Genomic DNA, 27,781 nt, shown 5'->3' on the forward strand with positions numbered 1-27,781 from the left:
CGCAAACTGAATGGACCAATAGGAAAAGGTGGATACATTACCACGTGAGGATACGACAGGGTACTAGCATGTACTTAAAAGAGTTCTGAAAAGAGAGCTCAGCATTCTGTACTTTTCAAAGTCAGGATAACTTAACATTTACATTGTTAAACTTTTGTATGGTATAGTGCTAAACATTTAGACCCAAAAATAGACCTTTAGTAGAGTACCAGTCTCACAGAAGGCGGAAAAAAGACTGGGCACAAGGGGTTAAATTTGACAGGAAGTGTGCGATACTTCGGACGCTGTTTCCTGTTCCAATGCGATACTTGTTTGAACTGATCCATGGCTTGATACACGAAGTTGTAAAATAAACACCCTGCCAGCTGCAAATGTAACCACAATGAATTATATGCCAGGAACTGCTAGTCTAATCGAGGATATCGATAGTAAGTTGATGTTTTTATTTTATTTTTCATCTCACGGTCGTGTTGAAAGGCCATCAGTTAGTTAGCCGAGTCACAATCCTTATGAGCTAGTGTTAGCCTTACAGTTTACTTGGCTCGCCGGGGTTAGAGTACAAATCTAGACACATATAACAAAATGGGCTCTTGGGGTTTAGAGCTCGCTAGATTGCATATCTTGTTGCAATATTACACAGCGTGTTGAACACGTGTGATTGTAAGGCCCACAATGATGAATGCGATTAAAGCCTCAGAGCCGCTGGCATGTGACATGCTCTGAATATCTGAGGGGCAGCACATATGTTGTAGGCCTATGTAAGCTTCATAAACTGTTTTTTTTTTCCTTCAGAAAAACACCTCGTCCTACTTCGTGATGGAAGGACGTTAATAGGAATCCTCCGAAGCATAGACCAATTCGGTATGTAACATAAAGACTTTTATTTTTGTATCACCACATGATTTCCCATAGTGTACCTCAGTTTAGCTCTTTGATACTCTCCGAACTCCGTAGGTCTGTCTCCTGGCGGTTATGTAGTTAACATTCAACGCATCAGATGTGAGTTGTTGCCCAAACGTTGTTAGTCTGGGAGCAGGGCCAGCCATGCTGTCGAATGGTTGGGTGGGAGTTGCTCCTCGATATTGACCTGTTCCTGCAATGTTGATACAATGTTTACTTCGTTAATACAGGCCTATTTGCAAAATTAGTAACCACTCTAATATAACTCTTGTATTGACTCCAAAAGTGTTTATTTACTTCAAGATGGGTTGTCCCGATCAGCTCAATTAAATGAGGTAACATGTCTGTGTGTCAGCACTGGATTGTTGACACTGTTGAATGAATGCACTTGTAGTTTTATTATTTAAAAATGTTTTCCCCCTCAGCCAATTTAGTGTTGCATCAAACTGTGGAACGCATTCATGTTGGCAAGAAGTTTGGAGATATCCCTAGAGGGATTTTTGTTGTCAGAGGAGAGAATGTTGTTCTGCTGGGTGAAGTAGTGAGTATTCTTCCAGATGCATTATATTTCATGTTTAAAATTGTTGAGTAAAATGATATTAATTTAATACACTGCTGTATGGTTTCCACTTTACAGTGCAGCATTAGATGTAGATTTACCAGACAATGTCATTTCCTGTGTACATATAAAATGAAGTGTTTGGCATGTATCTTACAGCCTGTTGTTTGTTGCAATTCCAACAACTTTTGTTGTATACCACAGCTTACTTGTGTTTTGCACTCAATATACGTGTCTGCATTGTAATGGCAGTCCTTAAATATCTCCTGAAAAAAATGTATTGAATCTGAAATTTAGGTTTTACGAAGACTTGATTTGTTTCTTGCTCTTTACATCACTGTCTACCTTAACCCTAACCCCAGATGAACGCTGAGTAAGGTTGCCTAAGTGATTTCCCAAACCTAGTCACTGTTTTGTCCAAACCTAGATAGAAGATAGAACATGGTGAAATTACCAAATGCATTAACAAGTTTGAAGACCTTACTATTTACATAATTTAAATTGGCAGTTTTGGCTCACCAACCAAATTTTTGCTTGTCTTATTCCTACTAGGACCTAGATAAAGAGTGCGACCAGATTCTCCAGCGTGTATCCATTGAGGAGATCCTGGAGGAGCAAAGGATAGAGCAACTGGCCAAACAGGAGTCAGAGAGGCTCAAACTACAAGCAGTCAAGGAGCGAGGCCTGTCTATTCCTAAAGCAGACACCTTGGACGATTTTTGAGTCTGTTTGTCTGTCTCTCTCCATGTTTGCGAATAGTAGAGAACGGTTCTGTTTGGGATTCAGTTGTAGAATCTTTTCTGTCAGTTTATGTGTTTGTTTTGATGAGTTATCAGTTGGCGGACCATGTGATGGTGACAGCTTCATTCCATCAAAGGATTAGAACTGGAAAATGTAAGATTTTCATTAGCATGGCCATCCTTGGTTGTGTAGGTATATCTAATGCTGTTAGAACAACCTACTCTAAGTTATGTACTCTAATATGAAGAAAGAGCATGCAATCTTCCCTCCTACTTAAATGTTCTTTTTGAACAAAAAGGTGTAATCTCAGTTATCAGTTTTGTGCCACAGTCTTTGATTTAAATGAAGCTGTAAACCATCTGTTTTGTTGGTAGTGAGGTTTAGTGGCTTGTTACATAGAAGTCCACCATCATTGATTTTTGTTGTTGTTATTGTTGTTTAATGCCTGACACAACAGGTACAGGATGTGGACAAAGCAAACTTAAAAGCACTTAGTTTAAACTATTTTTAAATGATTGTGAACTTAAGGTAAAGAAAGATATTTCTGTGTTTATTATGTTAAAAGGCTATAGTGGCTTTTTTGTTTCAGTATCATGTGGAAAGAAAATGATGAACCGAACCATGACAATATTTTCCTTCAATTAAACCTCTTTTGTATTGCTGAATGTTTTGCCAACATGAAATGTCTGATGAGTAGGTAAGGATTTTGTCTTAAACTTGTGCCATCTTGGCTTGTTTAAGTAGCTGAACCCAAGACTTAAAATGAAGAAATCAGTCAAACTTGTTCAATAGGCTCATGCCGAATTCTGGTGTCTCGAAATATTGGTTTATTATGGCATTTTTCATTAAATCGATGCAGATTTGGTCATCTTAAGTGTACAAGATATGGTGCCCTCTAAGCATTCAAGGAGGAGACACGATTTTCCCTGTATGCCTTCGATTTGGCTTATTCAATTACTCCAAAGTGATAAAAAGATTTCTGTTCGCCGCCGAAAAGTAAAAAGGCGCCCTCCAGGAGAGTAACGTAACATGTAACGTGAAGGTTCAATGAATGTTATTCACTTCCATAGCACGAAAACAATCGTTTTGAAATTGTTTTGTATGCGTTAGACAATGACGCGTTGAAAATGTACACCTATGGTTAACGCGGCAGGAAATAAAGGGCATACATGTGTTTTTATCAATTTGTAGTTATAGCCTAGTTAAGGTGTTAAGCAGAGCTAAAGTCCTATTTGCTTAAATATCATGAAGGGGGCAACATCCGCATTGGATTACTGAAAAACATTACATAGGCTCCATAATGATATTGGACAAATGTATTCAAGGTGGCGAACATTAAAAATACCTTTGGCCTAGTGTGTAACAGCAAGGGCTGAATCTTTCAGCGGACATGTGAACGCTTGACGATACCGCCCCCTCCGACAGCATTTGGTAATTTGTTGTTGCAGACCACGTTAATCTCAACACGGTAATTTTAACATTTATTCGACCGGAAACGACACATAGTTTAACTCTTCAGCTCTTCGTGGGTTTGTTACAATACAACGCTGTGAATGCTTTCTTGTACATAAGGATGTGTGAGGAAACTGTTCAGGGACCTGGCTGAGAGACCCAACCTCAGTGTCATTAACCGAAAGGGGGAGCGCGCTGATACTTTGTCAGCCTGAAGGGAAGCCTATTACTTTGTGAACTCCCCTGCGGTCTGCTAAAGGTTGTAATATACCATGCTCCAGCCTCAGCTACTCTCAGGAATGCATCATCAAAGGATGTAGACATCAGTCGTCTCTGGTGTTGATTTTGATTCTGGGTGAACGTTTTCTGCCTGTTTGATGGGATTCCTGTCAGAATTAGGCTCAAGCCAATGGCGTTTGGAACTGGAAAGGCTCTCAACGCGCTTTTTGGAACGGACAGCAGTAGCCACGCTTGTATATAGTACATTCTTCAGTAGTTTACCAATAGAAATTTCACTGTACTGATACATACTCTGATTTTCCTTTTTGCCACAAACGGGCGAAAAAAAAACATTCTGCCGGGAAGAGCGTGAGTTTGGTCTGTCTACTTATTTTACTTCAACGAACGACAATATCAGACTGGATATTGATGGAGCTGGAGAATATTGTGGCTAACACGGTACTGCTAAAGGCAAGAGAGGGTAAGTGAAATAATCGCCCAAATTCACCACGAAAAAAAAATGCATGTTGTATGAAAGCAAACGGTATACGCTGACGTTTCCAAAAACGCTAGCTCGTATATGGATCCAGTAGGCTACACTTATTATTAATGATGATGTAATCTTACTTTCCAAAGCATATTTTAAGAGATTTAGAGAGATGTTTGTTACTGAAAAATTCTAACAAGACCAGCTACAGCTATCAGTTTGTAGGCCTGTGTACACATTATAACGTTTGACAGTTCGTATGTGTTGAGGTTCACCTTCCATTCTGTTAAAAACATCAGCCTCCCACATCCGTTTTACGCTTCGTAGGGCACATTACGATTTACAGACATAGCCTGGCCGATTCTGACATTTCCTCGAATCAAACGTGAACTTTTTTAAGCATTGCAAGGAAGTGGTGTTGAACTACGAATGACATATCGTTAGCCCATATACATGACTAGATCCGTAAGCGAGAAAATTGGTGAGTGCGTTATTATGTGTAGTTTAAGGAAGCAGTTTTCAAGCTAACACCAAATGAGACCTCGGATAACCCCATTCGATGAGCAAATGCATGTTCTGCAGATCGTCTCGCTTATGTATCGGATAACATTGTAGGTCTCCTAGCCCTTTCTTCTGACCACGATAACCACAAGAGCCTCTACTTCCTCAAGTGGTACAGTTACAAGGCCCCACGACTCGATGATCTACTCGCACGAACGCGCCACACCGAAATCGTATGTATTATATAAGGCAGGAGGCTCATGGAATCGTTATGGCTGGTGTCACATCTGTTCTGTTCGGTGGGGCGAATGTAAGGCCACTTGTTTCCATTAAACACACCGTTGCATCCAAACCGGGGCTCGTAGACATAGATGCTGACGCTATAGGCTGTCATCACATTATCAAAGTGACCGAAACTCAGTTGAAAAACGTCTATTTGTTGATGTTTGGAAGTAATGGCATAATTGTGCGAGAGAACTGTATTACTGTCACAACACGAGCAGACTACAGATACTGGAAAATGTTTAAAGGAAAGCATCGGATTCACTCATCCTGTTCAGTCGGGTCTCTGAATTGTTACACCACCTTCCTTTAGAGGGATGTGGGAGAGAGAGTCGGTAGCCTACGTTTCCTTTATATTCGTACCATAAAAAAACAATCCAGGCCACTTTGACATTGCCAGTCATTGTTCTGTCCCATTTACTGTTGGTCATAAAAAGAAAGATCAGCACCCCATTCGCATACAGTTGAAGCCTAATGAGTCCAAGAAAACTTCTGAAATGGATTCTATACACCAATATGTGTGTGTCTGTGTGTACTACTGAACCCCAACACCTCTATAAGCAAAAGGAAACAGCTGAACAGTATTTTGTCCCCTGCCTGGTTTTGCAGTGGGACGCTACGTCACAGAGTGACTGTGACAGTGACTTGTGTGCCTGCCTCATCCCTTCCCTCTCCCGCCTGATTTAATTACGCCATTGATGCAGCAGCAAATTAAAAGCTTGAAGGCAACGATGCTTGTCAGATGCAGCATCGGGTGGGCCATTAATTGCCCAAATGCATCCCTCTCCTTTGTCCCCACCCCCGTGCATCTCCCCCACCTCTAAGCCCTTTGGCCCCACCTGGTGTGGCGCTCTCCCTGTCCATGGGTAGTATACCTGCTGTTTAGGACCTGTGCCACATTGCCCCGTCAGCTTTTCCGATGATCCATTTAGCCTCTATGATCTATAGTCAAACTGAATAATAGTGGGTTATGTATTTCATTTTCCTGAAATTCAACAGAACCACATATACAAACAATTTCACATGAAATGGCATAGGCACACATATTTTTTTGTTTGTTCACAGAAGTCATACACATTGAGAGAAAAATTGTGTAAGGAAACATGAACATGAAGAGTCAGGCAGCGATGAAAGAAGGACCTAGGAGACTAAATGTTTTTAGTTCACAGAAACCATACAGGACGCTGTATGTTGAGGACTGAGAGGATTTAGTGCACTGTCAGTCAATTTAATATCAAGCTAACTTTGGTAATTGAGTCTGGTGATAAAAATAATGGTTGTATTGTGTGTTCTGTGTGTGTGTGTGTGTGTGTGTGTTAATAATTTATGGCAATTATCTTGGCCTTGTACCGTAAAAGACACAGTATTACCCACTCCACTCCCCCTTTCCACCACTCCCTTTATTTATTAATGTTAATTTGGAGGCCCAGAATTCAGGCTGGCTGTGCCGTCCTCCAACATCGGTTGGCTTTACTTTACTCTAGTTTGTTAGTGGTTTAGCTCTTTTGTTTCTTACCTCTTGTGAATCTGAATAACAATCCCATTGTTTATTATGAACGGTTACTGAATGGATGGGATGGAATTGCATTGTTTCTGCAAAACAGGAACAAATAAGTGCATAGTCCATAAATTAGTATGAGTACATAAATACAACCCCACTAGTCATGTTGAAATTGATGTATTTATAACCAATGATGTGGATATAGCAATCTGAACAAAACCAAAATTAGTGGGGGAAGGAGAACTAACAGTGTTTGGTGGGATGTCACCTGTCTCCTACGAAGAATAACAGCTTGCTAGGTGAACCCCATGAGTAGTATACGGCATCATGGCATTTTTTTGTCTTGAGTACATCTGGTCTTGCACGACGCTAACATTATGCCACAAGTGATGGCCCTTTAGAGGAGGCCTTTAGGTCAAAGTGAGAGGTTTCCTGTACAAAAGTGATGACAAAGTGGTGGTAATGAAATCTTCCTGTGGGGAAATATCCACTAACAGAGAGTGTGGGCACTCAGATTCTCACCGCTCTTTATAAATGGAAGACTAACGTTCACTCCCTTATCCTATCTCTAATTCAGCTCAAGCCTCTGACTTGGGTTCAGAATGGAGACTTGCTACTTGAACCATGCTAAATCTTCTCTCTTGTCGGTTGAGGCCATTTAGTCCTGTAATCTCACCTTTAAAAGTGCATGGTGGTGGAGGAAAGAATCCATTAACTCCGCCCGTGACCTCACCTTACCTTAGATGTGGGGGAGGTCTGTAAATAGATTTTTGCTTTGCGCAATGTTTGAGCGTTTCTGTGTGTATGTATTCAAGTGTGGAAACCGTGATTGTGGTGTATCAGCTAACAGACATTTTATTTAATGATCCTTCAGGAAGTATTTTCACAGATCATCTTCTGCCTGGTTCCACTGTAGACTGACGTGTGGATGGATGAGAGAGACTGTGTGTGTGTGTGTGTGTGTGTGTGTGTGTGTGTGTGGTATGATGGTAGTGGTGGGGGTGGTAAATTCCTGCGTGAGGGTGTAATCCGACCCTGGTCTCTTCTGAGGACTCAGCCATCCCGGAGTGCAAGCTGTAACCCATGACGACTGCGGAGAGGCCCTCCCCCTCCTAACCCCCCATTCAAGAATTCAGTGCCTGGCAGTGGCTCAACTGTGGTGGAACCCGAGCGCCATGAAAGAATGAACGTCATTGCTTGCCATGCTAATGAGGGAGGGAAAGAGCGAGAGTGAGAGAGTGTGAGAGAAGGAAAATCGTGGATGAGCGAGAGAGAGTCTGAGTGACTGAGTGTGAAAGAGCGAATGGGTGAGAATGTGAATGAGTGAGTGTGAGAGGAAAAGGGGATGGAAGAGGAAAAATTACATGTTGGGCTGGGGAAAGCGGTGTGCTCCACTGAATCCAGATGCCGGCCGATTGCATCATGGCTCCTCGGAATCACATTCCTGACACGCATGTTTCCTGTGTGGCCCGCCGATTCCTAGTTGCTGTAAATTTCTCGGCCTTAAAAATAAAAACTGGAGACAGATCATCGTTTTTCACTCCCCTGCCTTTTATGGTATGCTTTCCCGGGGAAGAAGAAACTCTGGCTTTTAGTTCTTCTACGGCTACAGCTGCAGCATGCGTTGATGTGTCGTCCCCCGCCCCCCCTTTCTTTCTGAAGGAACTGAGATACTGTACTGAAGGAAGTGCTCTGTCTTAACCAATTGACCTCTCGTGAATAATTGATGGGGTGTAAGTGGTTCGGCTGCAGATTGTCTGGTTGTGCTGGCTGTGCATCGCGCTTCCACAGGGGAGATGTTGTCTGGTCACGCCCGTATGTTTGCAGGCTGGAAGGAGCTCCATCCTGTTCAGTGGGGCAGAATGCAAAGTGGCGATGAGGGAGGGGAAAAACAACAGCTGCCAGCCCGTCAGCGTCACACGCTGGTTTATACTCACTCAAGCAATTGATGTGTGTCGTGCCATCACCTGGGTTTTTGATAGTTTCTTATCACTGTTTGATCTATATAGTTGTTTGAATTATTGCTTGATCAGTGTATGCTTAAGTAAAGACCAACCAACCAGCCATCCAGTCACCTTTGAGGTTGATGATGCCAGTTTTTGCAGTAGTGTTTTACACTCCTATCACTAATTTCTCAATGCCAAACACGCCACAATAGCATTTAAAGTATCTTCCAGCATACAGGTCTGAGCTATAGCACTGAAAAGCCATAAAAGCATTTGAAGAACATGGGCACATGCCCAGTAGACTCCCTTAATGCTTAACTGCCCATGTGATTCAAAGTTTTTTGACAAGGAGGGTGCCTGGCCTGAATTGAAACTGATGTGCGTGAAGATGCAATTGGACTCTCCCAGCGTGGCTGTTAGTCATGTGGACGAGAGGATGTTGATTTTACTGGCGACGTCCGTGGCAGTCCTGTCTGTTCTGATTCCATGGCGATTGCATCTGCGCTAATGCGTCGGATCACTTGTGTTGATGGCTGGAACTCTGCTGCTGGTAAGGGTCGGGTGAGGGATCATAAAAAGAGACACTGCTTGCGTTGTAGGACTTCTGTCAAGATAGGACTTTACCTGAGTTCTATCCATTAACAAAAAGGGTTGAAGAAAATAACGGAAAAGATTGAGTTTGCAAGATTTATAGCTGGAGAAAGAACAACACCACAGGAGAAAATAACACATTTTGCTCTATCAAGAAATAAAGGACAAGAGAAAGACAATCAATCATGAAACACATGAAATATACCTGATCGGCCAGAGCAACTGGTTATACAGACTTAGCTGTTTCCTCAAAGCTAGATTGGTATTTGGTCTCAGGAAGACAATATTTATTGTATTTGTTTTGATTGGAAATTGGATAGTATCTGTATAGGGCAAAACCAAAATCCCCACTGTAAACTACGCATTGGCTTTGTGTACTTGACCATGGAGCCGTGATCCATATGCTATTTTCAAGCTATCAATGGTCTTCAAAGCTATTAAGAACTATGGTTCAAGTTGACTAGCTGTGTGTTGAACGTTATCAACTATCAGCATTATAGTTAAGAGGCCTATCATAAAAGGGCTGCTTCCAAAATATGCAAAATACTCCTCAGCAAACCCAACCATAGTTGTAATCCAGTCTTCCTAATTTCTTCCTTGATTTAGAAAATAAACCACTATCAAAATAATTCTGAACCAGGAGATTGTTGAGCCATCTATTTATCAGGAGATGATTTACCTCTTATCTAAACCACACCCTAACCATATTTAATCGGTGTGTTTTTGAGGTTGTGTTTTGTCATGGGCCCAGTTTCCCTCATATCCTCTTTGGCAACCATTCATCATTGGTGGACATTATCAGTGCAAGAGTTGGCCCCGAGTGAAATGCCAAACCACACAAAGGTCAAGGGTGTCTGTCCTTCAGCTGTGCCACTCTTCCCAGTTATGCAGTGAAGGCTAGCGTACGGCCCTGCAGGGCAACCCATATGATCTACTGTTTCACATAGCACCGTGTCTTCGTACACTTTAAGCAGTGATGCAGTGAGCAGTGAGTTTGCCATGCATTGAAATGTACCAAGGACCTCTTCCAGTTGTCAAGCAAACTACTTAGCAAAATGTTAGCAAATACTTGTGATGGAGAAGCTTTCGGCCTGATGGAGAGGCTTTCTGGACGTGAAAAGAAGGATGTGATCAGATTTTTTCGTCCAAGACGCTTGCTTACATTTGGAAAGTGGAGGAAGTGCCTCATAAGAAAATGGTGCTGTAATGAGATGTATCCTTCGTGGGAACTTCCTTCACAATCATTCATCATCATTTCGTCTGTAAAACAAATAATCTCTGCGGAACACCCTAGCTCAGTGCATACTCCTATACCTACCCCGAAGTATACATTTTGAAATTGGGATGAGGTCATGAGCCAAAATGACCTGAAATTTTCACCATCTTTCGCAACAAGTAGACTTGATTATTTTTTATTGAAATCCAAATCCCCTCATGTTACGAAGAAATCTCATGTAGTAAAAAAGAAATAATGTATTTTACTAAATGGCCACTCCACTGCATTGTATTTGTTCTATGGGAGATGATGGAGGTATGCGTCATGGAGAATTATGCTTGTCCTGGCTCGTCGATGTGGTCTGTTGCATGGGGTTAAGCTGTGCCTTAAAGCTTTGAAGCTTGCATCATCAGCCAAGGTATTGTTTGTCTAGCGGCTGCCTACCAGAGCAGAGTGGAAAGACTGTGAAGTGGCCTTTCTAAATTGGGATTCTGGTCACATGAATGGCAAAATAAGATGTGGAGTATTTTTTTCCCTTGCTCTCTTCTTTGCTAAAGTCAAGTTTTGACAAGTCATAGTTACGTTCAGATTTGCTCACTTATGTCACTCTTTCTCTCTATACCTACTTACCGTGGGACACTCTTACTGTGTTGTGAATATGGTGGATATAATACGGCTGGTAGGATTGTAAAGGGCTTATTGTACATGAAATGTATGTGTTTTACATTACACAGATGAACCATGCCCAAGAGAGTCCTAAAGCATTAACAGATGATGCAAACTTGTTGATGAATCATTAGTGGTCCCTGGTGCCTCATTCAATAGGAGAGCAATAGCAACCCACAGCACTGCAATTGCGCAGCAAGGCTGCAGGTGTTTGCGTGTCTGTGTTCGTGTGTGGGATTTGATTTGATTTTGTACAGCAGGTGCCATCTGACACAAAGTGTCAGCCTTTGTGGACAAGAGTGAACAAGACCTTGGGATTAGTGTACAGGTGTAGTCAGAGAGCTGAAAGAGGAGAGGAGAGGAGAGGAGAGGGAAAAGACGTTAAGGGGCATTGAAGGAGTGAAACAGGACAAACACAAGCAGGCCGACAGAGATCAGAAAAGCATGAGCGCGATAGGGTGGGCTGGAACTGCACTGAAGAAACGGAAAATAGTTGGGGGTGGAGTGCTTGACAGAGTTACGACAAGAAGAAAGTGAGTCTGACAAACCGAGAGAGAGAAAGAGAAAGTAGAAGAAAGGAAAAAAAGAGATGAGACAATCACCCTTGACACTGGTGTCATGCACAAAGTCAAGAGTGTTGCTGTAGCTCACCCCCTCCTCTCTCTTTAGCGCTGCTCTACATAGAGACTTGGGCCATGACATAATGCCATAAAGTTTTATTGGGCCGGAGCTGCAGCGCGGCCTAATGGAGACAGAAGGCCATTAAGAGCAGGGCTGGACCCTGCCTCATCTCTCCATGGACCCCGACTGTTTGTTTGCATGGAGACAGTCGGAGAGACGAGAGACCAGACTGTGTGTGTTTAAGAGTGTTTCATAGAATGAGAGAATGCTACCATGCAGTGAGAAAAGTGTTGTGTTTGTGTTTAGGAGAGAGTACGATGGGAATGAAATGTGAGGGGAAATAAGATGAGGGAAGGAAAGTGTGAGTGTGCTTGAGAAAAGTTCAGAGAAAGTATGTGAGGAACAAGTGAAAGAGAATTCATGTGAAGGATGGAGCGAGAGACAAGAAAAGAGAGAGAGAGAGAGCTGTGTGAGCTTGTGTAAGCAAGTTTCATGTCGGGGGGTGTGTAACAATGACCTCCTTTGAATAGTACACTAGTTCGACTTTATCAGCCCAAAGGTTTCTCATTATTACAGGGTGGTGAAGGTAGCAGGTGCTTGATTGCTGCAATTTTACTTATCCTAGTTTCATTTTGTACTGCTAAATTCACATGCACACCCACACACACGAATTGCACACCCATAGATACTCAAGATACTGATCCCTTCCTGTGAATGATTCACCTCTTGTTACAAGAGGACAAATTCACATGATGTCCAAAGGAAAATGTTTTTCAGACCACAAACTATGTGAGCGCTCTAGGTGGGTGATACACACACAGACGCACACATAGCCAGGATCATATTTAGACACTGATATAAAAGCAAATATTTGACTAAGATTAGAGAGAAAAGACAGATCCAGGTAACCCAATAAAAAAAGAGACAAAAACAAACCGGTAAAATGTCAGTGCAGGTAAAGAGAACATCAGAGGTTCTGTTTGCTTTGTCTCTATCGGAGGGATGGGAGAAACTTCCAGAAGAACAACCATCACTGGAACACTCCGCCGATCTGGGCTTTATGGCAGAGTGGCCAAACTGAAGCCTCTCAGTGAAAGACACAGGAAAGCACCTTAAGGACTTCGAGACAGTGAGAAATAAGATTCTCTGGTCTAATGAAGCCAAGATTGAACTGTGTGGCCTCAATTCTAAGCGTCATGTCTGGAGGAAACCAGGCACCACTGATCACCTGCACAATACCATCCCAGCGGTGATGAATGTTTGTGGCAGGATCATGCTGTTGAGGTGTTTTTCAGCAGCCGGGACTGGGGCCAGTGCCAGGGTTGTCAGGGTTGCTGAATGGAGCAGAGCACAGAGATATCCTTAATGACAACCTGATCCAGAGCGTTCAGAACCTCAGACTGGGCCGAAGGTTCACCTTCCAGCAGGACAATGACCCTAAGCACACAGCTAAGAGTGGCCCAGCCAGAGCCCTAAACCAATCGAACATGTCTGGAGAGACCTGAAAATGGCTGTCCACCAATGGTCCCCATCCAACTAGGGATGGGCAGCTTCTAGTACATCTAGTAGTTACTGGTACTCAAGTTATCTAGTACTCGCAAGTGACCGCAATGATAGATCATGACAACACAATAAGTGTCCAGGTCTGCAAAGCTTGTTGCGTCATACCCAAGAAGACTCCAGGCTGTAATCGCTGCCAAAGTTGCTTCAACAACTGTGTAAAGGGTCTGAATACTTCCATCAGTGTGATATTTCAGTCTTCCTTTTTAATACATTTGCCAAAATGTCTTAAATCCTTTTTTCACTTTGTCATTATGGGGTATTCAGTGTAGAATGATGAGGGATTTTAGCATAACGCTGCAACATAACAAACTTTCTGAATGCACTGTAGGTATTTTCGCCCTGCACTGGGAAAGCAATGTAAATGCAAAACCGCGAGGGAGGCCGAAGGGAAGTTGGTGGATGAAAACTGTCAGAGCAGGAGAAGAGAATGTACAAACGAGGTGATGGATAGAGACTAGGGAGGAGAGGGGGAGAGAAGAGTGGGAGCGAGAGAGAAAGACAGGGTTGTGGGTGGTGTGTGGCTTGTGAAAAGGAAATGGGGAACAGCTGGAGAGGAAGCTGAGGGCTCAGCCAGGAGCTGTGGAGAGGCTTCACCCCCCCCTCTGTGCGGGACAACCACTGGGTGTACCCTCCGTCACCTCTGCTTTATATTGGTGTGTGTGTGTGTGTGTGTCTTTTACATTGACCTTATAACTGGTAAGGCGCCTTAAGGAAGTTTGTTTGTCATATGCCCACCTTTTTATGAGTGCAACATATTTGATGTTCTATTATTATTATTATTATGTGCGTCATGGATTTCCTTTTCGTCATAATTCTTTCAGAGTTAGATGAATAGGACATTTATACAGTTTTCTAAAGTGAAGCTCATCTAGTGAAGATTTTATAACACTGATAAAGCCTGTTGGTATTGTGTGACCAGAAAATGAACCCATTAGAAAAGACACATAAATTGAAATATGCAAATTAAATCAAGAGTGTGTGTGTGTGTGTGTGTGTGTGTGTGTGTGTGTGTGTGTGTGTGTGTGTGTGTGTGTGTGTGTGTGTGTGTGTGCCTTATGGGGACTTGAAATGTAAAAGGACTTCTGTGTTTCTTTCCTCCTTTTGACTTGTTGTCTTTTTTACTCTCTTCACTCTGCCTATCTCATGAGATGAACCAAGTGTGTTGATAAATGTCACCCCTCAGTTGCCAAGCATATAGCCTCTCCGGCGCTGTTTGGCTGTCATGTCATTTTAGTGTGATGCGCTAATGCCTAGGGGTGTGAATGTTTGTTCCGACAGCAAACCGATTTGATTGATGATTCAGCGATTTTCAGTTTGTTTCAAAATGTTTTCTTTGGGAAATTAAGAAAGATTCCGTTTGATGCAATACATTGAATACTGACTCCTTTTGTTTTTGTGTCATTCTTAAAGAAATATTCCACTGCAATTCAAGGATTCCTACAAGACCTCTCATGCCTCTGAGTCAGCAAGAAGGCCTTGAGACTGTTCACTGCAACTACAGTACTTTCTGTCTTAGTCTTCACTGAGGCTGTTGTTGACGGGGCCATCAATTACTCTCATGGCTCAGCTGCTGTGATGGCACAGACTGACATGAAAACATGCGTGTTCGATCCATCTGCAGTACATGCGCTTGCTCAATCAGTGGCAAGCAGCTAAGTCTTAACTCGACCGCGATGAAACGGCTCTCTAAGAAAGTGTTGGTCTCATTTGGGGGCAAGAAACTCTCTTGATAGTCTCTTGAACTTCATTTACTGGAACAGATTAAGCTTGGGATTGTTGTTTTCAGAGATTGTGATTGGCTTGTCTGTGTGGCTGTCTGTCTTGCGGGCTGCACCGTTGCATCTCTGTGCGTAATGTTACACTACCCTCTTGGATAAAAAAAAACAACGACTTCCTCTTCCTAAAGGAACTCTTAAAAGGCCTTCAAAGGTTCTCTGCCATTGAGATTATAGTTGAAAAAGGTTCTTGAAGGAGCGCTCCATCAACAGGTAGAACCTTTAGAGGTTTCTTTTTGGGAAGTCTTCTATTTAGAACCATCACAAGTGCTGCAAAGGGTCTATGCTAGAAAGTTTGTCATGAAAATGGAAGATTGTGGTTAGGATTAGAAAACTAGTATCTTTCAGCAATTTTACCTCAGGTTTTCACCAGACACTGACTCACTTTCCAGATCCCACACAGTCTGAATAACTAGCAGACTTTTTTTACCCTCTCTTGTGGTGTGTAGTGCCAAGTCCAACTTGATTGAAGGCTCCGTTGTACCATCGCACATAAAGTGCTCATCAGGTTATGTAATCTGTAGATAACTCCTGCATGATTAATTCATAACCCTCCAGCTCTCCACCCAATTGCACCATGACAAAGATGGAAAGGAAAAGGGCACCATCAGTGACCTTCACATTGCCGCCCTCCACTCACAAGTTCTGAGGGTGCTCACCAGATTTATTAACCTTTTCATCTGAAGTTCACAGGTTTATTGTCATAATCAACTAATCAGGTTGAGGTATTTGAGAAGCGGTGTGATCTTGGCGCCTGTAATCAGTACCACAATGATCTATGACACAGGCGTTGCTTTCAGACGCTCCTGAACAAAGGAGCTCCTGTGTCATCTGCTGTCATATCATCTGTCATGGTAGGACATGAATATGCTGCATAATGTCCAAATCATATCCGACTCCGCCCTGTTCTTGAATCATTTTATAGTAAAGTGTAGGGCTGAACGATTAATTGCATTTGCGATTTAATCGCGATATGATAGAACGCGATTTTCTAACCGCAACGTTCGCGATTAAAAAACGTGGTCACAAAAAAAAAAAAAAAAATTAAATGTTTTTTTTTTTTTTTAAGATGGTACATTTTGCACACAGTGTTTAAAAAGTGCATGCCTAGTGTTTATACTTAAAATAACTTTTTTAAATTACTTAAATGCAGTGGCAAAGCCACCGATTTGTTGTTCTTGTTTCTGTAATGAGCAGTTCAATAAAAATGTAAAATGTGGGAAAGAATATTTTACACTAAATGTATCTAATATTGTGTTGGTCATATTTAAATCATTCATTACGTTTTGTTGGGAAAAAAAGAGGATAAAAAAAAAATCGCATATCGAATCGCAATCGCAATATTTTGGTAAAAAATCGCAATTAGATTATTTTCCCAAATCGTTCAGCCGTAGTAAAGTGTTAGCAGCAGAATTGCCACCCATAAAAAACAGTGGACTGTGTACAATAAACTGTATTTAGTTACTTGCAGTTCTCTACCTTTTAAGAAGCTCTTGAAGACCCAACTCTTCATAGAGCACCTCCTTTCCTAACTTGCACTTCCTCTTCCTTCCTCTACCTCTCCTTGTCTTTCCTCTAATGCTATTTTCTCTAACTAGTACTTGACTCGCACTTACAGTAGTTACATTAGTATTTATTGTTACACTAGGTCTCTATTGCTCGTAGCTTGATTGTTTTCTCCTTTGTACGTCGCTTTGGATAAAAGCGTCTGCTAAATAGGAGACTGAAACATCTTAACAAGAATGTGCTGTAAAGACTTGTGTGTGTGTGTCCCTGTGTCCCTGTGTCCGTGTGTCCGTGTGTGCGTGTGTGTGTGCCATGTGTATATATCCATGCGACTGAGCTTGTTCTTGTTGAATTTGATGAAATGAAACGACAAACTGGCAGCACCCTTGACGCTGTCAGGGCCTTTGTTGTGACAGCCGTCTTTGCATGTGCAGGCTTGCCCATGCTCTGAACTGCACAGTGAGCCTGACATTCAAATTGTGCCCTGGAACTGCACCGATGGTTCTGCCTGGATGAGACCAGGGCTCTTGTCAGTGGGGACGCTTGCGGAGGGTGTAAGAGGGCACTATATGAATAGGCTGCCAAGCTGAAAATCATGCGCTGCTCTGTTTGCTTTGTGCTTCGTTGTTTGTTGATTCTCTGCACTCCACTGGTTTAGCATATGAAGCTCAGGATGTGGTTGTCCGTCTCACGTTTCGGAGTGTAAATTGAGAAGCAGGATATGCACTTTTGTATCAATGTACTTAGGGGTACATGTGAATTCATTTTGTGTGTGTGTGTGTGTGTGTGTGTGTGTGTGTGTGTGTGTGTGTGTGTGTGTGTGTCCAATATATTGCTTTTACAGCAGAAGCCCAGTCTGTTGGTGTGGTTAGGCAGTGCCATAGCACAGTAAACCTAGGGTGCCTAACTGTTGACACCAAACACAGACAACACAAATGATTCATCTCTTCCATTTAAATGTTGTGTGATGTCTGTGGTAGTCACACTGGGAAGACATGCTCCTCCATACCAACAGAAATGGCACTTGTCTTCTCTGCTCATGACGTGTGAAAGAACGTTCATCAGTATCTTTTTAGTTTTAATTTTTTTTTATGACACCCCACTCACTGTGGAAACATCCGCCTTCTGTCTCTGCAGAGTGTGGGTCACATGGCAGACAGACAGGCAGCAGTGGGGTAGGGAGATGGAGAGATATGAGCAAGTATGATATGTCTGTGCACATTTTATAGCCTATATATATATATATATATATATATATATATAGCACCTATGTGTGTATCACATAGTAGCCTATAGTAGCAGGAGCTAAAGGGACTAAAAGAGAGGGAATTGTAAAGACGAGACAAATCATACTTTGAAAAACTGACAAACAACAAGCGAAATGAGTTGGAGGAAATAAAACCTCAGGAGCCCACACATTCTGAGCTTCCTGTGATGTCTTCACCCCGCCCCGCTCTCTCACCTCTCATAACAGACATGGTCACAGCGAGACAGAAGACTGTAGGTTGCGGTCTGATGAATGAGACACTGTCTTCCTCTTCTGAGTTTAATTCTCTCTGCTAGGCTCCATCAACCTCTCACACACAGCATTAAGCAATGTGACATTCAGCAAGTCTAAACAGACCGAGAATGCAGAGCAAAGATTACGATCTGATATCTCACACTGGAGGGTTGGCACTATTTTAATAAATGCCTTGAAAAAGGAACTATTTAGTTTATCACCTTAATCCCCTTTAACTGTTTGTTTAGGAAGGAAATCACTAAAGGGCCACAGCTTGGTTAAAGGCTCACAGATTTGTCCCTGCGGTCATGCTTGGCAACAAAACTATTCCAATACTAATATCCCTATTTGTAACTATTCCTATACTAATATTACACTACTACAGTGTAAATATGTGGAGATGGTATGCATCTTGCATGGTATCCTACCCTGCAAATAGCCGCTCATGGAGATTGTTGAATGTTTGAATATCAAAAATATATGTGAAAAGTGAAAAGAGCACAGAGTTGTGGTAAATGAAATCGTCACTGGCAGCCAAGAGCAGTGGTTCTCACGAAAGAGGTACTTCTCAGTTTGAGAGTACTCTGTTCTGATTCCACCCCATCATCAGTTTCGGTACTTTTGTGAGTGACTGTGTGAAGAGGGAACAAGACTTTGCAATGAGCCACGTGAATTCAGTGCAAGGTAACAGTTTTTATTGTAGTAGTGGTAGTAGCCCATATAGGGTGGCCTTTTGTGGTCGGAAAAAAAGGAACAGTAGCCAATGAGGCCCTTTAATGCCAGAGTTCATCTGGCTGAAGCTAATAGCTGCAGCGCTAATAGATAATGGGGTGACATGGTACTGCTTTTAAGTGCTAGTCACACTGACGTTATGCAAGGCTGTGCTCAATAAGAGATGGGACTGCTCCCATTTGCAGAATGGGGCGAAAATCCACCTGCCTCTGACCTTAATCTCCCAAATCAAATGTGGTCCCCTGCATCAGTGCTCTGAGTTCACAAAGGTTCCCCCCCACCGTAAGAAAGATCATCGTGGATTAACCTTCAGCCCCTTTTTTGTTTGTACATAAAGTGACCTCGTGCATCAGGAGATGTTTGGTTAAACTGATCTGTGAAGTATTGAATCACTCCAGAGCAGTGTTGTCCTCCTGGGGTCTGGCATCCCACGAGTGCTACCGATGAAGGTGTTGACAGCCGGGCTGTAGCAATTGGAACACCTGGTGCCCCTGCCTCCCAGGTGAGCCAGGCATAAAGGAAAGGGGGCCCTAAAAATCATTTTTGGCTTGGAGCCAAGAGGAAAGAGCTCAGCATTTTTTGACACTCGTCTAAACTGACACTGCATGGAACTGTTTCCAATGCAATGAAACATCTTGTTTTTTTTTGTTTTTTTAAACCGCCGCAGAATTTTCATAAATAAACATTTCCTCCTTCCTCCTTTCTTTGGGATCTCTACAAAAGTTTGTATAGTAATATTTGCCTGTCATTGTCATTTCTTTGTTATCGGATCGATCATCTGCTGTTTCACCAGAAAGGGTGAGGGTGGTTCATGCCTATCCTGAGGAGTTTTGAACGAGCCAGAATGTCCTTCCCCCTTCCAATAACAACATCTCTCCTCATCTATTTATTTTTCCAGTTTTTTTTATCAATGAAGATTCAAGAACATTAAGAAGTGTCGACAGCTGCTCTGAAGTTTGTCATATGTCAGTGATTTCACCCACCATAAAGGCAGATGTGGATTAGCTGTGACGTTTTTATGAGGGGCCCACAAAGTCACATCCCTTCTCTGTTGGGCTGGGTTTTATGTGTGCAGTTCTTTAGTTCTTCAAAAGAAGTATGACGTGCACTGTGTAGGAAGTAGCATATGGCTCTGCAGAACATTAAAATCACACATGCATATGTGCACGTCTACACACATATACTCGCATACTGTGCATATGTGCTTATAGATACATACTGCAGGTACAATGGGGACTCCACAGATGAATTAATTTAATTCATTTTGTAATTAAAACGGAACTCTTACTGTTAAAAGTTAACCACTACGTAAACAGTCGCACCTCGCCTCCAGTCATTTCCTGTAACTCTTCCTGGAACCTAATATTACCTGGACAACGCCCCTGTTTTGGTAAACAAAACCTCAAGTTCTCTTACTCTCTCTTGCTCTTAATGTGCTTGACCTCTTCATCCAAGCTCTTCCTGTGCAAGGAGCCCTGACTCTTGCAGCAAACTCTTTTCTTACGGCGGCAAGAGCCACCGAAAGATTCCTCATTAGCTAAGTACGCACCGCCAACAGAGTAAACAAGTTTCTGTAGTTAGCTTCTCCACGCCACTAAGTTGATGATAGTTATGCTTCACACAGATGCAGGGTCTTGCAAACTAGCCATCCTCTTTTCTAAACTGTCACCTTTATCCTTCTCGGACTACATGCACATACTTTGATCCGGCCTTGATCATAACGACACATGCAGAGAGGAAACTCAAAGCTCCCGCTTTACGCACTCCTTGGTTCCTGACCTCAGCCGTGTGTTCATTACTTTTCACATACGCGCATGTGGAACAGACAAAAGCAGAACAAAGGAACACGCACACATCCTTCTGGGCACGCACCCGACATACGCACACTCGAGCCGCACACTTACACACACACTCTCACTCACACACACTCTCACACACACATACACACACACTCCCCCCTGTAGTTTATTAGACATCTAGTTAGATTACATATTTCGTGTTTTACTTTTGATAATCTTGTAAATAAATGCTTTTAATTATATGTGGTGGACTGTTTAATGTTACACAAGAGTGAATGCTGCCAATCTCTGCTCTTCAGAACTCCAAAGCCTTCAACCTTTACTAACTATTAATATGGTCATTTTGATTGTAGTTATTAAGTGAATTAATACTTATTAATGAATTAGTTCCAAAGTGATAGTTTAGTATATTTGATTTATGATATTAATAAGGCTGATTTGTGTCTGATTCTTTACTTTGACCACTGTGGTAGACATCACACTTTGTGTGGCGACTCCATGTGTTCAACTTAATTGATCTGCTGTTGTGTTGAATAGTTGATGTCCATCCAATCGGGTGAGATCACCATTTTGTTGGTGCCGGTGTCAGGATAGTACCAACCTCTCGGTGGCCCCCGTGAGGATAAACATGTATACGCACTCGCACCCTCATTTATTTGGCTTATCCACAGGACCTAGTGGACCTACTTCATTTTGGTAACCATGCGTGAGTGATGGACTTACAAAACCCATAACCACACACACATACACTTACATAACCACATACCACAAACAACTCTATAGATGTGCAGTCCAGTACAGTATACTTGTATGTCCATGCACACACACACACATACATACACACATTTAGTGAATAGTCATTTAAAAAGAAAGGCACTAGGCGGATGTAGCCGCCCCTGTGTGATGTATTTTTATGGCATGCAGCTGATGTCAGAGTCATAAAGCAGAGACATGAAACAAAGGGTGTAGTCTGCCTGATCCGCATGGAACAAATTATGCTGACTAATTCCTGTGCAATATTTTTCTCATTTAGTGTGTGTGTGTGTGTGTGTGTGTGTGTGTGTGTGTGTGTGTGTGTGTGTGTGTGTGTGTGTGTGTGTGTGTGTGTGTGTGTGTGTGTGTGTGTGTGTGTGTGTGTGTGTGAGAGAAGAGAGTGTGTAAGAGTGATGAGAAAAGCACAGAGAGGGTGTCTGAGAGGCACAAGACAAAACAAAAAATACCTAATCAATTGTGTGTGTGTGTGTGTGTGTGTGTGTGTGTAAACAAAAAGGCACTTTTAAAAAGAGAGCTACACATAGTGGTGGGTTTGCATGACAGAGAAGAATGACAGAGAAGAATGTGTTTGAATAAGACCGAGCAAGAAGGAGAGAGGTCTCTCTCATCCGCACTGCTTCAGTCCTGATAGAGCAGCCAGGCGCCCTGTGCCAACAAGAGCATTGACAATATCCAAACAGCTCCAAATATTATGAATGTCCCCAACATCAACAACACAGTCCACACCCCCATGAACTCTCTCCTCTCTCTCTCACACACTCGCATTATTACACACACATACTTACACACACATACACATTCACACACAGATACACACTCGGACAGTGGCGAGCTGCCATCATTTTTTTTTATTGAATTATGAATTCACATCGATTTAATGGGGTCGTCATTTATTTAGAGAGAGAGGAGAGGGAGGAAAAACAAGGCATTTCCTGGGCCAGAGGCGAGTTCCCTCTGAGCTCTCTCCCCCTCCCTCTCTCTTTCCCTCTCTCTCCCTCTCTCTCGCCTGGTTTTGCTAAGGGTGCCATTGGCATTGTTTCCCAAAAGTCAGCGCCTCTGCTTGAGCCTAATGAAAGGACTGGACAAGGTCATCTCGCATTTAAACGGCTGTTTAACCTCTCCCTGTGTGTGTGTGTGTGTGTGTCATCTGTGCTGTACAGATGGATGTCACAGATTGCTGTTTTGTCTGTCTAACTGATTTGTGGCCTGGTCAGTGAAGTACCTCTGTGAAAATGCTGGTGGGTGTGAGTGTGTTTTGGGACTATAGGACCTTTCTTGCCTTCTGGTTTTTGGAGGTTGTGGGTTTTGTTGTTTTTTGAGTTTGCGTGATGTGACGTTCTTTCTTGTTTTTTTTTCTTTTTACAAAAAAATGCTGTGGGTATGTATGGGGGGCTTAAAATAATGGTGAAAATCTGATGTGAGCATTGGTTTAATGCAGGTGTGTGTGTGTGTGTGTGTGTGTGTGTGTGTGTGTGTGTGTGTGTGTGTGTGTGTGTGTGTGTGTGTGTGTGTGTGTGTGTGTGTGTGTGTGTGTGTGTGTGTGTGTGTGTGTGTGTGTGTGTGTGTGTGTGTGTGTGTGTGTGTGTGTGTGTGTGTGTGTGTGTGTGTGTGGTTTAGGCTCCTGGTATTACCGGTATGCTCTGAGCTGCTCCTGCTGAGTTTCTTTGTTAGTGCTAACAATTAAATATGCTGACATGCGCGCTGTTTGCCAGGCGCTCGTAAATGCCAAGCCGCTCTGCCTTTTCCACTAGACTTTGTCCACCCCCCCCCTTCCCTCCATCCATGGTGCTTACTCCCACAGACGCCCCTGACATCCAAATGGAGGCTGCAATCTTGACTTTGACTGTGTGTGCCGCCCCTAGTGACCATGTACTCAGAAGGGCATTTGCTTTTCACGTATTTTTTTCTCTGCGCCCTGTCTTAATCTCTTTGTGTTACGTGTTATATCTGTCCATTAGTCTGTCTCTCTGTCGGTCGGTCTGTCTGTCGGTCTGTCCGCAAATGGTATTGTTTCTCCCTATTCAGAAACCACACACACTACATTTTACATAGTCAACCTAGGTAGCCCTAGCATGTAACTGAAAGGGTTAGCCTGTTTTACGGTAAAGTTTATCATTCATATCTGTTGCTCTCTGAAAAGCTGACAACTAGACTGAAATCAAATAAATGAAGGTAGGCCTCTGTGTTTGTCTAACCAATGCAGCAAGCTATTCCCCTCTCTGAATCTCTATTCTTCTTTTTAACAAGGTGAAGTATCACACAAAGAGACCACACACTGACACATACAGAGGCCTACTAACACTGGGGTGTAAGAAACCGCTGTAGGACAACAGAGCAATATGTGCACTCAAATGCACCAGATTACAAACATACATACAACAGTTAAAGGTTTATGAAGACAATGGGCACTTGACACTCTCTCTCACACACACACACACACACACACACAGACACACAGTCTCTATCTCTCTCTCTGCACGTCACATATCACATTCACATACTTGAATGCCAAAAGTGAAATACCTGTTGCAATAACGATGTGTGTATTTGCATCATGTAAAGCAGTATGGAAATGCTCAGTCTTTGTGGCAGTGACTTTCATTTCTCATTGTTGCCCTGCAGTTGTGCTTTTTGCTGTAATGTCTTCTCTAGTGGGTGATTAATTGTGAATTGTGATGTAAGCCAAGTTGTTCCCATCAAGGCATGGCTATTGTTGGAGTACCCTAGGAGAGACACACACACACACACACACACACACAAACACACACAAACACAAGACCTTAGGAGAACCTTGTAGGATGCGTAAGCCCAAGAGCAGTGAGGACATTCAGTGGCCCTGATTCAGCAGCATGACTGACTCACACACTCAATCCTAGAGAGAGAGAGAGAGGAACAGAACAGACGAGACAGGAGAGGAAATGTGAGAAGAGAGACAGACCGAGGGAAGGTGAGCGAAAGAGAAAGCTAACAGGAGAGAGTGTGACCGAGAGAGGCCTCTGTAGAGGCTCTGTCAGACCACCGGAACACATCAAAGCAAGGAAGCGAGCGAGTGAGGCACAACAGAGTGACAAACGAAAGCGGGAGAGAAAGCGCACGAAGGAGCGAAAGAATGGTGGGAGCTTTCACACGAGTTGACCCCATCTCAGCCACCCCTTCCCCCCTCCTCCACCCACCCCCCGTATGGGTTTCAGTGTAGCACGCCCCCTGTAGTGAGCTGTATCAAAAATCATTGCTGTTTATCCCTCCTCCTGCCTGGGACACCCACGCTTCACAGTTTCCCATCAGCCTGTGGAGCGAGACCCTCTGCTGTGCGCGCGTCGTTAACACTCGGGGACTCTCTGGAACTCCGTGCGACTGCAATGGCCAGTGAGCAGTGAAAACTGACTGGAGGTCAGTGCAACAGCGCCGCCAGAGAGAGCTGCTCTTATTGGCCACTCAAGTGTTTTTTTTTTTTCTGCTGCTGCTGAAACCCACATTGGGTCACTGAGGTTCTGTTTGTGCAAGCACACATTCTCAGACCCATCTCACACGTACCCACACGCATGCACATTCTTACTGCAGATTGAGATTCAGAACAGACACTGACTTTGAGACACACCCACACACGTACATAGTTCACACATGCATACACTAATGCACGCATGCACATATTCACAAAGACACACTATTATTCAAATCCCACATGCACACACACTCCCACACACATTTATATATGACGATAGCACTCAGACTGACAGTCATCTATTTACTAATTTTTTTCACTTTTCCTCAATCCATCCATCCATCCGTGTTAATCCATCAGCATACTCCCCCTTTCCAACCACAATCATGTCACCCTCTTCATCATCGTCATCCGCCTCTTCCTCCTTCTCTCCCCTCAGGCGAGCCTCGTCTTTCCCACTCCGTTCCCACTGCTGATGTGACTCACTGCATTTCACAAGCTTTACACACGCGCACACACACACACACACACACACACACACACACACACACACACACACACACACACACACACACCACACACACACACACACACACACACACTCTCCCCTGGATCCATGACTATTTCGTAATAGCAAGTGTGTGAATCAAGAGCCTCTCCCCGGCACGGTGCGGTCTGGTTCTGGAGTAGCCTGGTGCTGATTAATGGCAGGGACTGTTTTCCTCAGAAGAGCAGAGAGAAAGAGAACAGGTTGGCTCAGGTCAGGCCTGTGTACTCCACCTCAAGTGCTCTCATTCTACTGTGGTGGGAATGCAAAGGTCAGAGAACTTCAACAGTTTCTTAACATTCAGCATATGCATGCACAGATAGTAGAGATGTGGCACACCTGATGTGCATACATTTACACAGACATGCACACACACACTTCAAGGGAAGGTCTGTGTTTCACAGACAGATCTCATTCTCTCTCTCTCTCTCTTTTGTTCTCTCTCTCCCTATATTTCACGCACACACACACACTTTTTCTCTCTCTGTTTTTCTCCGTCCATCTACACAAACAGGATGGATATACTGTACTGTATCCTATCTGGGGTTCCCATCACTGGGACGCTCTCTGAGGGTCCAGGCCCATGTCTGCCTAATGTGGAAAAGATGCTCCAGATTGCATAGCCACTATCAGAGTTGGTAAACAGAGTGCACAACATCGTTTTGACACTTGGTCCGTTTTGCTGGTACGAACTCGAGTGCGATTATTGCACCCCTCCCCTGCTGGTTTCTTTTCACATTACATGCTTTGGTTTGCGAACCATTATCCGTTTATGTCATCTACACTGAGCAAAGTGCAACTTTTATATACCAATGTCGCTAGGCAATGACTCAATGTAAGGGTGAAAATATGGAGAGCCACACCTTATTTGTTTTTTATTCATGTTTTTGTTAACTTGGTCATTTCTGCTATGCCATAAATGATGCGAGCTGCTCGGATAAGGAGGTTTCTGTGGAGACTGGCATGAATTGCCATGGAGCTGTCCTCTAGTCACTAGTTTTAAGACGTTTAAGGCATTTAAAAAATTGCATGTTAATAAGTAATTTCATATTAAATGGTGACTCATTTATTGTGGTTGAAATTGGATCCATCAGCAGTCATAAATAGCATTTACCTCCTGGTTTTAGATTGGATAGCTTTCCCACCAATAGTTCAGATTAACCGCACCCCAGACACCCGTTTTCTGGAGAATTCGGGTACGGCCCTTTTGGGGCACAACGGAGTTCAGAAAACAGCTTATCACATCAACGAAACGAAACAAACTAACGGGTCAAGAGGACCCCGCGCCAAAAGCTCTAGTGTGAAACCACCCTTAATCCTCTCTGATCTGACTGGCCCACAACTACTTGGGTCTGTGATGATCAGGGACAGGGAAGTATCTCTCTCTCTCTCTCTCTCTCTATCTGTCTGTCTGTCTGTCTGTCTTTCTGTCTGTCTGTCTGTCTGTCTGTCTGTCTGTCTGTCTGTCTGTCTGTCTGTCTGTCTGTGTGTGTGTGTGTGTGTGTGTGTGTGTGTGTGAGAGAGACACTTATGATCTTACTGGCCCACAACTACTTGGGTCTGTGATGATCAGGATCAGGGTAATATTTCTCTCTCTATCTGTGTGTGTGTGTGTGGGAGAGAGAGAGAGAGACACACACTTATGTGGGCTGAACTTTCTATGCCCGCAACATCTCTCACTAATCCAGTGATGTCCCCCTACTTCCTATGGCCCTGCTAATGTCTTTGTTCAATGTCTTTGTTGACTAATGACTCCCTGTCCGCTGTGAAGGGGCCAGTCATGATGCTGGGCATTGATCTCTGGAGCCATGCAAAGTGTAACCAAATCACACTGTTGACATCATGCCTGGGTCCATACCTATCGTACTGGGTGCTGTCAGTCAGATGGCACAAAAAAAATTGGTTAAAGAAATCCAACATTGTTGTTGGTGACCCAATGTGTGTACACCTGATTTGCATGGCTTTGCATCTGGATTGTTTAAGGCTGTTTAGTTGGCCTTGGCTTACCGAATGACTTGACATTTGTAAGAGTTGGTACTATGGGGTAACGTACAACACCAAGTTTGGAAAAGGAAAAGAAGAGAGAATATGTGTTTGTGTGTGAATGGAGTGCTTGGTAGCTCTCCTCAAAGAAATAACACGGTGGTGAGCTTCTCAAGTCCACAGATATCTGGTTTCCATCTCCCAGCCCGCACCAACCTCCCACCCCCCGCCCCCCATGAGAAATCATAGAGACACACATCCAACCCTAATAGCTGGCTGTTTCTATGTCACATTCTCACATCACATCACAGCCTGTGGCCTGTGTATACAGCTTACCAGCAGCGTACCACGCCAGTCAGACCAGGCCCGGGAGTCAGTGAGTTAGTGACTCCTCTGTGTTGTTTGTCTCACCATGGCGGTTACTCAGTGCGAGAGCACGTCCGTGGGCTCGCTTCCATCGCCACGGCGACTCACCCA

At 43.3% G+C, this 27,781-nt stretch overlaps 2 protein-coding genes across 3 annotated transcripts in view; both read left to right on the plus strand.

The window, feature by feature from the left end:
- The first annotated feature begins 192 nt into the window (after nucleotides 1-192).
- Nucleotides 193-2,865, plus strand: lsm1 (LSM1, U6 small nuclear RNA associated). Its single transcript, XM_031570351.2, has 4 exons — nucleotides 193-428; nucleotides 793-861; nucleotides 1,326-1,441; nucleotides 2,012-2,865. Exons 1-4 carry the CDS (start codon nucleotides 383-385, stop codon nucleotides 2,180-2,182), a joined length of 402 nt encoding a protein of 133 aa, XP_031426211.1. The 5' UTR covers nucleotides 193-382; the 3' UTR covers nucleotides 2,183-2,865.
- Nucleotides 2,866-3,235: 370 nt separating this feature from the next.
- Nucleotides 3,236-27,781, plus strand: part of grk5l (G protein-coupled receptor kinase 5 like) — a 41,058-nt gene continuing 16,512 nt past the window's right edge. For both annotated transcript variants that reach the window (XM_031570352.1, XM_012815914.2), the window contains exon 1: nucleotides 3,236-4,352. In XM_031570352.1, coding sequence (XP_031426212.1) covers nucleotides 4,301-4,352 — 52 coding nt within the window. In that variant the 5' untranslated portion in view covers nucleotides 3,236-4,300. The remainder of the gene's footprint in view (nucleotides 4,353-27,781) is intronic.

This window comes from Clupea harengus, chromosome 7 (assembly GCF_900700415.2).
Source record: "Clupea harengus chromosome 7, Ch_v2.0.2, whole genome shotgun sequence".
Classification (NCBI taxonomy): Eukaryota; Metazoa; Chordata; class Actinopteri; order Clupeiformes; family Clupeidae; genus Clupea; species Clupea harengus.

Excerpts from the sequence above, each read along its gene's own strand:
- lsm1 (XM_031570351.2), top strand. The coding sequence starts at position 383 with ATGAATTATATGCCAGGAACTGCTAGTCTAATCGAGGATATCGATA. Across the intron at positions 429-792 it reads TCTAATCGAGGATATCGATA|AAAAACACCTCGTCCTACTT; the intron begins GTAAGTTGATGT and ends TTTTTCCTTCAG. Across the intron at positions 862-1,325 it reads CCGAAGCATAGACCAATTCG|CCAATTTAGTGTTGCATCAA; the intron begins GTATGTAACATA and ends TTTCCCCCTCAG.